The sequence below is a fragment of the Fukomys damarensis genome, unplaced genomic scaffold (genome assembly GCF_012274545.1).
Source record: "Fukomys damarensis isolate Sample0158 unplaced genomic scaffold, DMR_v1.0_HiC HiC_scaffold_35, whole genome shotgun sequence".
In the NCBI taxonomy this organism is placed as follows: Eukaryota; Metazoa; Chordata; class Mammalia; order Rodentia; family Bathyergidae; genus Fukomys; species Fukomys damarensis.
Genome location: NW_022900947.1, coordinates 29,925,433 through 29,939,766, shown reverse-complemented (window position 1 = coordinate 29,939,766; position 14,334 = coordinate 29,925,433). Strand labels below are relative to the sequence as shown.

Here is a 14,334-nt window from a genome sequence, read left to right as displayed (position 1 = left end):
TTAGATAGCAGATGTCACAGATATAAAGCATCTTTGAAAAGTAATAGAAATCTTTAAAAAAAAACCCAAGGAAATAAAGATGCAGCATCACAGGGCAACTTAGACATTGTCATGAACAGTATGCTAAGGGCTTTATTCAAGAATATAACTCAAAGAATTTTATTCTAATCAAAGTTCCTACTGCTAGAAATCAATTTTGTTTGCTAGATTCAACCAGGTCAAAATTCACACTAAGGTTCTTTTTTAATTTTTTAGGCTCTTCTAAGAAAAATGTCAAAAAATAGCATAAAGATTTGACGAATTCATGAAAAGACATCTGTGCAGCTCTCAGATGTTTTGACTGCTTCTGTTTCCTTAACTAGAGTTGGTGAATTAATAGTATTTGAAAGAAACTCTATTTCCACTGTAGCATGAGAAAAAAATCCACTTTTTAAAGTTATTCTGAAGGAAGTATTAAAATGACATATATCCTATCCTTCTGGGCTTTCTATCAGTTTGTAGAAGTTTTGCTGTTAGCATATAAGTTACATGACTTTGGATACTAGAAGAAACTGAAGATAATGTACCACTAGAGAATTACTTCAGACCAGCCATCATTTTGGCAGGTAATAACTTTCTATAGTAAATTAGGATTATACTGTGCTGTAAAATATCAGCAAACTGAATGAATAAGCAAATGATGAGCGGTTTGACTTTCCAACCAAAAGAACTCTGTTCATTTTCTTTGATAATTATTTAGTTTTACAAATAGAGTCTTTTGATATTATAACCTTTAAGAAGGACAGTCTCCGGGAACAAGGAGAAAAAATGAGAACCAAGACCTGTCATGTAAATGTACAAGATCCCAATGATGAATGTAACTGTACTGTATGCCTAAAATGTACCAATAAACTTAATGAGGAAAAAAAAAAAAGAAGGACAATCTCTTTTCAAATTCTGGAAGGTGTAAGATGCTTTGTCAAAGACTGAGCAATTATTTGCACAGAAAATTCACCCTGAAGCTTTAATATGCATCAGAATGAATGTGGAAGTCTATAAAATTCAGGATTCTAGGCTTTTATTGAAGGCCATTCTATCTAATTCAATAGATTTGGAATTGAACCTAAGAAATGGTGATTTTCATGCTAAAGTTCTTTGGATCACTATGTTAATTTTTTATTGGTGTGTAACCAGTTACCATAAACTTAGTGAACAACACACACTTATGTTTAGAGGTTCTAAGTCTGGGCATGGCTTGGCCAGGTGTAGCTCAGGATCTCCCAAGGCTGGAATCAAGATGTCAGCTCGTCTGCACTCTCATGTGGAAGCTTTGCTTCCGGATGAGTTCAGGTGACTGGCAGAATTCATTTCCGTGCTGCTGCACACTGGGGCCTCAGCATCTCAGTAGCTGGTTGCTGGAGATCACTCTCACATCCTTGACACCTGCTGTTGCCCATCATAAGGCAGTTTGTTTCCTTAAGCTAGCAAAAGCGTCTAATCTGGGAGAGGACCCAGTCTGTTTTTTAAGGTCTTTGGTTACAATAATCTCTCTTTTCATTAACTCAAAATCAACTGATTTGGAATGTTAATCGCACTGCAAAATCTCTTCATTTTTGCCTTACAATATCACGGAATCATAGCAGTGAAGCCCATTCTATTCAGCATCCTGCCCACATCCATGGGAGGATGATAGGGAGCACGCACACCAGGCGATAGGAATCTTGGGGACCATCTTGGAATTTGGCCTCCCACAGTCATCCTTTGAAAACACAGCTTTAAAAGGACAGAAATCACTGGTTTAAAGGAACAGGAAGTGCTGTAGGAACTTACAGTGTGAGGCTGGGCTGACAGAAGTAGCAAGAGCCCTGCAGAAGCGATCAGTACTCACTGGCAGTGACACTAAGAAAAGGTGCTAAGTAGGCTTGTGAGGAGGTGAGTAAGGACATGGGTGCTCTGCCCCAGGGAAGGACTGGGTTTCAGTCATGTTTGTCCTGCTCAGGAAGTTTTATCATTTACCTTTTACAATACTAAATGCTCTATAAAAAGAAATTCCAACTTTAGCATTATTTTAGCGTTTTTATAACTATGGAAGAGACTTTAATATCACTAGAAATAGCCTCAAAAAGGATCTACTTATTTCTGCTCCCTATAAAAAATAGTTATTATCTTAATTTTTAAAATCTTTAGTTAAATGTATAGCTTTCTAGAGGAATTCACAAAACTGGACACCAGAAGATATAGAAAATCTAAACAAAACAATTGCCGTAGAAGAAATAGACAAATGTATCAAGTTGCCCTCAAAAAGTAACAGGAAAACAATTTTCTCGAGAATTTTGCTAATCTCAAACACATAAATGTTCCCAGTGGCATACAAAATACTAAAACTATGGTAAGTCCCTGATTTACAAACATTTGAGCTGTGAATTTTCACAGGTGTACTGTACAAGATTCACAGGTACACTGTATCAGACTCACTTTCTCAGATTATGAATGAATCCAATTTACAAATACTCTCCTAGAATGGAACTCATTCATAAGTCAGGGACTTACTGTATATTAGTCTCTTTTCTGTTACTATAACAAAATACGTGGTGCTAGATACTTTACAAATAGAAGAAGTTTAGTTGGCTCACAGTTCTGGAGGTTCAAAGGCATGGCTCTGTTTTCCACATAGATCTGGTGAAAGCCTCTGTGGTACCACAGAAGCAGGAGCATGTGTGAGTGGGAGAGATCACTTCACCAGAGAGGAAGCTGGGGAGACCAGAGAGATGTCAAGCTCATTCTTTGATAACAACCCACTTTGGAGAACTAACCAGGGTTCCACAAGAGCTACTTACCCCTTCTGAGGGTACACCCCCAGTGACCTGCCATGAGTCCCCACCTTGGAAAGACACCACTACCTCCTATCATATCACCCTGAGGACCAAGTCTTCTACACATGATAAGGCACAAACCAAGGAAAAGAGGGTGTTTCCTTTATGACATAAGCTTTAAGAATCTCCAAACTCAAGAAAGAAAGCCTAACATAAAGCTTACTGAGCAATCATATATATGTATATCTCTATATCTACATCTCTATAAATAGATATAGATAGATGCACAAAAATCCTAAACAAAATAGTAGCAAAGCATCCATAGAACAGTTTCAAAATCTTATTTATATGCACACAAGCACACACATGCATGCAACGCACCTTGCCATGATCAAATGGAGCTTATTCCAGGAGTATGAAAACTGTTTGTCAATAGAAACTTATTAATGTCACTTATCGTATTTATAGATCTAGGATGAAAGATGATTTGTTTAATTATAGATGCTAAAAATTCCATTTGAAAAAATATATTAAAACTTATAATAATAATGCTAGGCATGGTGGTGCACACTATAATCCCAGCAGTTAGAAGGCTGAGGCAGAAGGGTTGCTATGAGCTCCAGGCAAGCATGGGCTATGCCTGAACAATATGAAGAGTTCTTATCTCAAAAAAATAAAAATAAGACATGGAGAAACTTCCATAACATTATAAAATATATCTATTTCAAACGAGTGAGCAGAAACTTCAGAAATATGTTTAATGGAAAAATGCTAGAAGCATGCCTAACTAAAGCCAGAAATTTTTGAGACTATCCTCTATCATTGTCAACACAGTTAGGTAAAACACAGAAATATGAGGTCCCAAAATTTCAAAGAATATGTGAAATCATTTATTTTGCAGATGTGTCCTGGAAATTATGTACCTGGAGAATCTAAGAAAATTCACTAAAATCATAAAAAATAAAAATTTAACAAGGCAGAGTCCAAATTAGTATCATTTTAGCTATTCATTTGACTTTTATTAGTGTATATCTGCAGTACAGAACTACTTTCATCATAGGGAAATGGTACCTGTACATAACACTTTTCAATTCTTTTCCCCTGCTCCCCTCCACCCCTTTTTATTTTGCAAGCATCAGATTCATTTATTTATGAAACTTTATAAAGTTAATTACTAAATGTACAGGTTAAAAATCAAACTAAATAGGTCAAGAACATATAAAATACATATGAATTTTACTGTCAAGCTATACGTTTAGATACAGTGTCAGTGCTGGGTTACAATAATTTTTTCTCGCTTTTTTCTATTATCTGTCTTTTATTTTGTACTTTTATTTATATATAAAGATTTTCATATAAGAGCAAGCATGAAATATTTAAGCCTGTGTGTCTGATTTACTTTACTTAACATTATGGCCTCAAGGCACATTCATTTTCCTATAAATGACTCGAGTTTATCCTTCTTTATGGTAGAGTAGCGCTCCATTGTGTGGGAATACAACATTTTCTTTTTATGAAAAGTGCTGCTATGAACATTGGTATGCATGGATTGCTGTGATATGATGTCTTTAACATTTCTGGGAATATACCTAGAAGGTGAACAGCTGGGTCAAATGGAATTTTTTAGCTTTAGTTTTTGACCAAATTAATATTAAAATTCAATAGGATTTCTTTATCTAAATGACTAGTCAGAAGATACAAAGCATTTCAAACAACTATAAAGAGATAAAATATCTAGGACATATACAAGATCAGGGCCTGGAATTCAGCTCAGTGGTGCCACCGCCTGCTTCACAAATGCAAGGACTTGAGTTCAATCCCAGGTACCAAAAAAAAAAAAAATTCATATACAGGGAGATCCTTCTGAAGAAAGAAAACTTCAAAGAAAGCACTCTTTAGGAAAAGAAAAGTAATTTGAACAAAAGGAAAGGTATAATATGTCCTTGAATAAGAAGATGAATATGTAAGCTTGCCAATTTTTCCTAAATCAGTAAGTGTAATATTTTTGAAATAAACAAGTTCATTTAATAATTTTATGAAAAATAAATTCTCAATGATTAACAGGGAAAAATTGAAATAACAGAATAAAGATGATGAGCATCCATTCCATCATGGCTCTGGTATTTGACTAAATAAACATATCAGCTGGTCATGGTGGTGCACGCCTGTAATCCCAGCACTCGGGAGGCTGAGGCAGGAAGATTGCTGTGAGTTCGAGATCAGCCTGGGCTACATAGTGAGTTCCAGTTCAGTCTCAACTACATAGTGAGACCCTGTCTAAAAAAACAAACAAAAAATAAATAAACATATCAGATGAAAAATTAGAAAGTTCAGGACTTTAGCATGGAAGAAAATGGCACCAGAAAATAGAGGATTACTGAATGGGTGGTATTGAGACAACTGAATAACCAAGACAGAAAATGAACTTAATCCAGAGCTCACACTAACACTGGGGAAATTTCAAGCAGATCAATGATTTTAATGCAAATATAAAACTATAAAAGTAAGGAAAGAAGCTATGACTGAATTAATTTATAACTGCAGAGTGGACCTTTCTAATCATAACACAAAATTCATATAAAAGATTAGTAAATTTGAGTATGTGAAAAAAATGTACATATCAAAACCCACTATGAGCTAAGGTAAAAAAAGAGATATAACTAATGGAGAAAAATTTGCAGCTAATTGAAAATAAGCAGCTAAATGCCTAGTATCCAAGGAGCTTCTCATAACCAACAAGCAAAAGACCAGGATCCAGAAGGCAAATGGGTAAAGGGTAAGAACAGACTGCTTTACAGGCACACGCACCCTGGGAGGCTGAGACAGGAGGTTTACAAATTCAAGCCCAGCCTGGGCAATTTTGTAACTTATATCTTGTTTAAAATAAAATAAAAAGGGCTGAGGATGTAGCTCAGTGTGAAGGTCTTAGGTTAAATCCCCAGTACAAAATATTTAAAACATAAATGAGAATATGTTCTTTATTCAGAAAATTAAATCTCAAAATTTTCCCTATGAAAAGAAAATTTATAATTGAAACAAAAAAGTTTCTTAAAGTTCCACAGTATTTCTCTTTGGGTAACAGACAAGAAGCATCATGTTTTTGAATGACTTAAATCTTCTCTTTTGGTTTCTTACAAAGCAACTACCTAAACTTGTCTTCAAATTATTGTCTCCTCCTTCCTCTTATATTTGGGGTTTTGCATCACAGTAGAGATGTCCATGAGACAAAAACCATATATATTACATAGAACTCATCTCAATACAAAAGCTAGGAAAGCAGGACCTCAGATTTTAGGACAATGAAAGAGATGTCACTAAGCAGGACATAAAGTTTTTTCTCCTCCTTTGAAGTTGGGTGACAATAATATTAGGTGAATAAAAAATTTTATAGAATTTTATAAAGCAAGAAGACAGATTAGAATGCATGCAACTTAAAATTTTTCTTCTTGGTAAAATTGCCCTTGAAATTGAGGACATTATTAACATTCCCCTTAGGGACATATTTCAACAAAATGCAATAGAAGGGAATGTTTACAGTTAGCTTCCAAACTAAGATTCTTTGCTTGCTGCTTGATATTGTGCTTTTACATTTCTTTCTACATTGCTTTTCCTTGACTGTAATGCAAGTCTTGTGCCCAGAAAAATGAGCTGAGAAGATGAGGGAAAGAAAGAAGGAACCAAAACAGAGTTGAGAGAAGTAGGTTAAAGGTTTTAGGGATGTAGGCAGGAGATCTAGTGAGTGATGGAAACTGCCAAAATCCTTTCTGGATGCAGAGAAGGGTTCTCTTGCTGTGCCTCCTACAGGAGAATATATTGCATCTCTTTTTGCACTGCTGTTGATGAAATGCACACTAACACAATCCTCTTTTATAAATGATAGAGGCCACTCGGGTTAAGGAAGTGCTTCCTCCAATACCAGAACTAGAAGCTGCTTCCTCACTGCCTCAGTGAGATCGATGTACGAGGTGAGTGATGGTTCGGCTTTATTGATTATTTGGCTTGTTCAGTAGAAGCATGAGTGATTCAGGGAGGTACAGCTCACCCCAAACTACATTTCTATCTGTGCATGGGAGGTAAAAAGTGATGACCCTGCAAAGTGAATGCATATGAATCAGAGACATGAACTAAAATCACTATTTTCTCCAAGAGCCAGGAAGGAGCAGCAAACTAATCTCTCAGTCTATTAGAGTAATCTCTGAGTCTGTTAAACTTACCCCTGAGCTGTCAGCTCATCCCTGGGCACTGTTTATCCTGGAGTTGACCCATAATTCAGTCACAGCATGAGAAGAGTGAGAATGGGATCTGTAAAGCACATCCATGACGGAAATAAGAAACTTCCTTAAATCTAAAGAAGTTAACTCACCAGGTCATCTTGATGACTGTACATTGCTTTCCATGTATTTGAATCTGAAACTGAGGTCAGAAGTGTCCTAGAAACTTTTTTCATTCATTCAACCAGGATTTATTAAGTAGCTACTCTATGGCCATTGTAGGGTGCATACAAATTACACCGGGGAAGAGTAGGAAAAAGCAGCGTGCATATCCTCTCATTGTGCCTGCTGGTGACTGGCCATATTGTTTACTCTTCATACTATTGGAGTGGTTATCAGTCAAGATCCTGGCAGGAAACGGATGTTGTACTCAAAGTGAGTGATTAAGCAGAGTTCAGCCCAGGACTTAATAAACAGGATATGGAAAAACAGAAAGGAAGGTTGCAGCCTGTGGTATGGGTGGCAAGGAACCCCAGAAAGACAGAGACAGAGGCACTCCTGTCCCTGCGCAGAATGAATATGCAGGAGGACTGTGTGACAGGGGCTGTGACCTCTGGTCAGGGGACAGTTCAGCCTGTGGTGGCCCTGAAGAGAGAGATCAAACACCCACTGCCCTGTCCTTTCTGTCGGCCAAGACCATGTAAGGCAGCCACACTGGAGCCAGCGGAGCCTGTCCATGGACTGGAGATGAGACCTGGAGAAGCAATAGAAGTGTCCAGCCCAGATGGCTCAGTGGCCAACCTGCGGCTGAGTGCCCAGGGTGCGTCTGCATTCAAGGCTTATGAGAGGCAAACTTTGGGGACTCACCCAATGCAGTGGGCTCAGAAATTCCTAGGGAGAGTACGAGGTAATCGTATTGTTGTTTCAACGCCATGTTACTTGACATTATGGTTGATAAGCTCATTCTGCTCCTCATTCCAGGCTGCTCAACCTCACAGATGAAGAGTCATTCACCAAATACCTCTGGAGTGCCTATTGTGTGCGGCGAATTCTTCTGCTTATTGGCAAAAATAATAAGGCAGTCAGTGGGGGAACTAGAGTAGGGAGCCTCTAATTCCAGTAAAGAGCGTTAAGTAACTTAACAGAGGTATTTGAAGGGACTAGGGGAGCACAAGAGAGACTCACACACACACTCAGAGGACACAATGCCTAGCATTTACTATACAGGTTATACAAAGGTCTGCTGAGAAGGGTTAAACCCCAACTTCTATGCCTCTCTCCTGGAATCATGAAATGTGATAACTGACCGAAACTTTCATGAACAATTAATTAGGCTTTCGTTTAACATATTTGCAAAGTGAGCCCAATACACTGCAGCAGCAGAGGCTGGGGAAGACCTAGATTTCCTGGCCTTAGGCTGAGAAGTTTGTTATTACTTCCCACATTGTCCTCTTAGGAGTATAGTGGGGGACTCCACTATGTAACAGAGGTGTGAAAAGGGCCCTCTGTCAGTGACTGAGGAAGATTTTTGGTGCTCTTATAAGATGGTTTTAATAAATGATTTAAAATTGTTTTTTTAACCAATTGTGATTTAAGTAATACTTAACAAAAGTCTTGTGTGAATAATATTTGCTTGCTTTAAAAGAAAAAATCTTCAGAGTATCCCTGAGCAATTTGGACTGACTGCTCTTAAAGAATATTTACAGTTTTATTTGGGGCCCGAGTATAATGGGGGTTGTTTGCATCCAGCAAAGAATGTGCAAAAGGAAAACAGCAGGAATGGGGAACTAGTTGATGAGAACTAATAATTCAGGAGAATTCATTTGACCCACAAGAGCAGGGGAGTGAGTGTTTTCAAGGAGCAATTAAGAGTCATGGAAGATAAGCTGGTGAAACCCACAGAACAAGAAAATTAACTCTTCTCTACCCATCATTATACATTATATATCTTAAAATTACACAAGGTTTTAATATTGTGGAATCAAGAGTGATTAAGACAGAAAATTCCTTTTCCTCAATGGGCCACAATGGAGATGCTGATTGGGTGATTTTTCCTTTATGGATGGATTGTTTCTATTTGACAAATTACTTAAGAGGGCCTGGATTGTTTGTTTATACATTTGTTTGAATTTACAAATCTTGCTTCTATTTGGCCTTTGGATGTTTAAAAATAAAACATTTCAAGGATACAAAGATCAAATGAAATTAAATGAAATAATGAGTACTTAAATTAATAGTAAAATGTTTTCTTTGATTTCTTTGGCTTTTCTAATTGTTACAGCCATCATGGATGTCAACAATAATTATAGCTATTAATTACAATGACTCATACATATTGACAAGGGGAAAACTCTTAATGTTGAAAAAATTCCAGAATTGAAATAGAACTTAATTTTCTGTTACCATTATATGATTAAAATTGCTTATCTGAGTTGATTTCCAGATTTAACTGTAGAGTCAGGCTTAATATCAAGTGCTGGGGTTTGGACATGCTACCTCAAGATAGGGTACTTTGGCATACTGAATATTTTAAGTTGAACAAATTCAAGAAAATGGAAAAAGCAAGGCCACACTAATCTTCTCCCCACCACACCCCTTTGCTGAAGCAGATAATAAAATATATTTGGCCCTACTCTGAAACAGATATAAAGACTCTCATGTGAGAGGTGCCATCCCTATGTGAAGAAGGAAAGAAGGAATATCCTAATCTCCAGAGACACAGAGGCATAGCAAACTGAGCAAACAGGCCTTGCTAAAACTCCTCTCAGCTTACTGCCATTGGAGTGTACTATTTTTGCCCTATCATATTTCTCTACAGCTCTATTCTTCATAAAACCTATTATTTAAAAGGCTCAAGTTTAACCCTTTTTTCAGATCTTCATTTCCTTTTGAAACCTCTTGTCTCATGTAAAAGGTATTTAAATAAATTAGTATATTTTCTCTTGTTAATTGCTATAGAGGCCTCAGCCATGAACCTAGAAGAATAAAAGTAAAAGATGTTTTTTTTTTCCCTTACATAAGCAACCTTCACAGGCATGAATGTTCTGGTGCACAAAAGTTTTTCTGGTACCTATTCTTTTTTCTAGATCATAAACTAAAATTTTAATTATAAAATTTAGGAATTGAGGACTTGGCAAATGGAATTCTACTAGCGTTACTTTTTCTTCTCTGTATACCCCTAATTAATAGGTGAGTCAGCTCAGGTCTGGGGTTTTCTAGCGGTTTAGAGGTGTCATACTCTATGAGGTATGGATATTGTACAATTTCTGAAAAGTCAAATAATTGTTTCCCTGCAGATCACCTATTATGTTTTGCCAGATTTCTTGGAAAGCAGTGGGAACTTGGCTTACGAAAGGCATAAATTAAGTGTCAAATTATGGCAGATTTAAGAAGGCAAGTTTGATTTATTTATTAAAATAACAGACTTTAGAAGACACGATGAGACACATACAGATGTAGGAGCTGATAGGGGAGGCTGAATGTGGATGTGACTAGTTAGATAAAATACTAGCCACAGTAGAGTAATACATGTGTCATTTACAGAGTGCGGGCTTCCTTCTGAGAATTTACAGACCAATAAAACCTTTGGCTTAAGGAATCAGGACAAGTGGCTAGAAAAGATGGCTTTGAGCAGGGTCTTTTTCAGTCTCTCAGAATCATCAAACTTCCCAAATATATGCTTTCTTGCCCCCATTTGTCATACTTATTATTTGCAATTATTTTTGTGATTATGGATTCATGTCTGTCTCTGTCTCTAGACTGGAAGGCACACGAGGGCAGGGAACATGCTGGCTGTGGTAGCTGGTATGGTATGTAGTTGGATATTCATAACATCTGCTGTTGGATGGATGAAGAAGCATTTATCAGCCCCCACTATATATCTAACAGGTTGTCTTCCTCATAAGGACACCTTGACACAGGTGTCATTTGTCCCCATTCACCATTCTGCCTACCATCTTAGGATCAATATGAGATTCAATCCTAGGTTGGAGGGGCAGTGCTGCTTCTCCTGCCACGCTATGGGCAGAGGTGGCCCAAGGAGCAGGGAAGCTGGAGGGGCTTCCAGAGAGAGAGAGAGAGAGAGAGAGAGAGAGAGCGCTACAGATAGAGCACTGCCAAGCTCTCTGCTGGGAGAGCAAGGAGTGGGTTGAATGCTCTTTGAAGGAGGGATCTGATGAAACAGTTGCCGGTCACTGGCCCTGGGTATCTTAGCCTGGTAGTTCTGCCCACACCTCTACCCAAGTGGTCCAAATAAAATCTGTTGAATCTGTTGTCTTTGGTTCCTGGTGTGATTTCTGGCTTCCTATTGATACCACTGATTCTGGATTTTTGCATATCTTGCTTCTCATCTGGTCCAAGTAAGACCTCAATACACTTGAGTGCCTCTCCGTGACTTATATCTTAGTCCGGTATTGACCCACAGCCAGTCGACCTACCCTTGCCTCTTTCACCTCTGTATTCTGCTAAGCAACCAAGACTCTTGTTCCCTAGTAAAAGCCTGCATTCCAAGAGTGAGATTGGGAACCACATCTCCAGCTTCTGGGTCCTCAGTGACAGGCACCCGCTTCTCCCCAGCCCGTTCTTCCCTTGCAGTATTCGTCTTGGATAGTGACTGATGTTGGATATAAATTCAGCAAGTGGTCATTTATAAGGAGATGGAACTGCTGATCTACCCAGCAGGGTCTTCTAGCACAGTAATGATGTGCTAACACAGTCACAGGTACTGTATACGTGTGTTCTTGTCTCATGATTCTGGGTGGCTTATATATATTGTAAACTATGCTTTTGTATTACTTCTGTTAGTCCATTTCCCATTATTATAACACAGTTCCCAAGGCTGAGAACTTTATATAGAAAAAGGTTTATTTAGACTGCAGTTCTGGAGGTTCAAGGGCATGGAGCTGGCATGGGCTCAGGTCTGGTGGGTGGAGACTTCATAATGGAGATAGCATAACAGCAGGAGCACTTGGAATAGGAATCGCATGGTGAGACAGGAAGCCAGACTGAGAGGAGGGCTGGTCTTGCTCTTTTAGTAATACAGTCGCTTTCTTTTAAGTGCTAAGGTTCCCATGAGAGCTACTCAATCCTTTATCCCTCTGTCAGTAGATAAATTCTGTCTGTCTTTCATTCTTTCCCAACTGTATTGCCCACCTTTTCTCCAAGACATGATGGAATAAAAATGTGGCCTCATTTTGTGACAGCTTATTTTCATTATTTGAGTTTATTTTCTTCCTTCTATGTCTCCTTTTATATTTTACTTTTTTTTTCTTTTATTCCTGTGTGTTTATTTCTTTTTTTCCCCCTCATTAAGTTTATTGGTACATTTTAGATATACAGTACCTAAATTGGGATCATTGGGATCTTGTACCTCTACAAGACAGGTCTTGGTTCTCATTTTTCCCCTTACCCCTGCCCTCCCTTCACCCCCTCCTCCCTTCCCTATTTACAAATACTTTATTTCCATTTTTTCATTTTCTCATATTTTTCTTTTCCCTTATTTCCTTTTGTGCTTATATTTCTTAATCATCCTCAATTATTTGTGCTATTCTGATGGGTGGTTATCTTCCGGTAATGAGTGGAAAAGAGTTCTTACATCTAAAAAATCTAAATAAGACATAATCAGGTGATCTAGAGGCATGACAACTAAAAGCTACATTAAAAAAATCCTCTGTGGATTATGTACTTATGTACTGGGAATTATGTACTTTAGTGAAGACAGACTAGTTAGCCTAGAAACTCTTGTGATGTGAAGGAAAAGTGTAGCATGCAAACTCAGGAAAGGGCAAAACAGAGCATTTTAGAAAAACGAAAAACAATTTTACAAAGTCATTTAGATGAGTTCTTTTTCCACCCTGAGAGTCCAGGTGTTAGTGGAGCCTTATTGCGTTACTATGGAGATAACTGCTGCTTACTGGGAGAATGTGGTTTTGTGGGTTATCAGTTAAGACATTTTTATCAGCAAACAATGGGAGGCCTGAGTCAAAATGACTAAAAATGATGAGAAGCTCTATCATTTTAAGTAGTGTGGAATTCTGAAGAGGGTGTTGTAGGGTTTGGTTGATTCTCATTTGGTTGACTCATGCCATCAAACATTCAGGTCTCTCCTCCCCTTTGCTCTCTGCTGCCTTCAGCTTGTTGGCTTTTGCCTTCAGGTTTTCCTTCTCCTGGTTTCAACAATATTGATTGGTAGTGTTACAGCAACATCGTTACACTTTACGGTACAATGTCCTTCTGAAGATACCTCCGTCACCGCTCGCAGGTTTCCTCTCTCACCAGAGCATCTAGAACTGAGTCAGAGACCCACCCTTGGCCACCAATGGCAGGTAATCTGGTATTCACATGACTAACGCAGACCAATCAGGATTGGCCTGATTCTCCAGTTGGAGAGAGAATTGACCATCAGTTTAAAAAAAGGGCTCCTAAACATAGAAAATGAGAGAAATGACCATTTGGGTAACTGTGAGTGTTCTTAGTGCCCAGGGTAGTGATGGCGAACCTATAGCACGCATGCTGCAGTGGTCATGCAGAGCCCTCTGTTGACATTCGAGCCAAGTCACCCCAAACAAGGTTTGACAAATTATCAGCATACACACAATAGCAAAGATCATATTAATTGTGTAAAAACATGCCAAATGCAAACTTTTACCTTTCAATAAAAAGCTGTTTATATTACTGAAAGCTCTGTTACTGTGTTTTTCTTTTAAGACAAAAGATGGTAATGTATGAATTGCTTTTTTCTGAACTAAAACCTCACTATTCAGGTATAATTGCAGTGTTGGTACTTTGTGGGAAATAAATGGGTTTGCATTGCAGTTTGGACCCTTGGTCTCTAAAATGTTCACCATTACTGGCCTAGGAAATGCAAGGAGAAAGAAATTGATTTAAAACAAAATACAAAGCTAGGGATGTAGTGTAGCTCAGTGGTAGAGCACCTGCCTGGCATGTGTGAGGTCTGAGTTCCATAACCAGTGCCAAAACATACAAAAAACAATAAAAGAGAAACAAAATACAGAATCATCCCCCCAATCTCTTGGGGATACATGACGACTCTCCTTTGGGAGCCTGTGCCATTTGTCCACATCTATGTATGAAGATAGCGCTGTCTGGGGCCATTGTCTCTACCCAAGTACAACAGTTTACAAGTGGTCTGTGAACACAGTTTGTGCATTTTCTTTTCTTTTTGCACGGGGATCGAACTTAGGACCTTGCCCTTGCAAAGCAGGCAGCAGAACCACTGAGCTAAATCCCTGGCCCTGCGTGTATTTTCATTAGGAAAATGATATCAGGTGTGGTATCACAGAGAGAGACGGCAGTCATTATCTGTCAAATCC

General features: G+C 38.2%; 1 protein-coding gene across 3 annotated transcripts in view; it reads left to right on the top strand.

Moving 5' to 3' along the window:
• Nucleotides 1-9,290, top strand: part of Tmem156 (transmembrane protein 156) — a 50,683-nt gene extending 41,393 nt beyond the window's left edge. The window contains exons 6-7 of one of the 3 annotated variants that reach the window (XR_004515334.1): nucleotides 6,673-7,910; nucleotides 7,985-9,290. Coding sequence is in view for 2 of the 3 variants with exons in the window: in XM_010625104.2 (XP_010623406.1) it covers nucleotides 6,673-6,743 (71 nt within the window). In the remaining variant the exon portion in view is untranslated. Of the gene's footprint in view, nucleotides 1-6,672 lie in introns of all 3 variants that reach the window. The other 2 variants (XM_010625104.2, XM_033758933.1) reach the window with 2 other exon arrangements.
• Nucleotides 9,291-14,334: the final 5,044 nt, after the last annotated feature.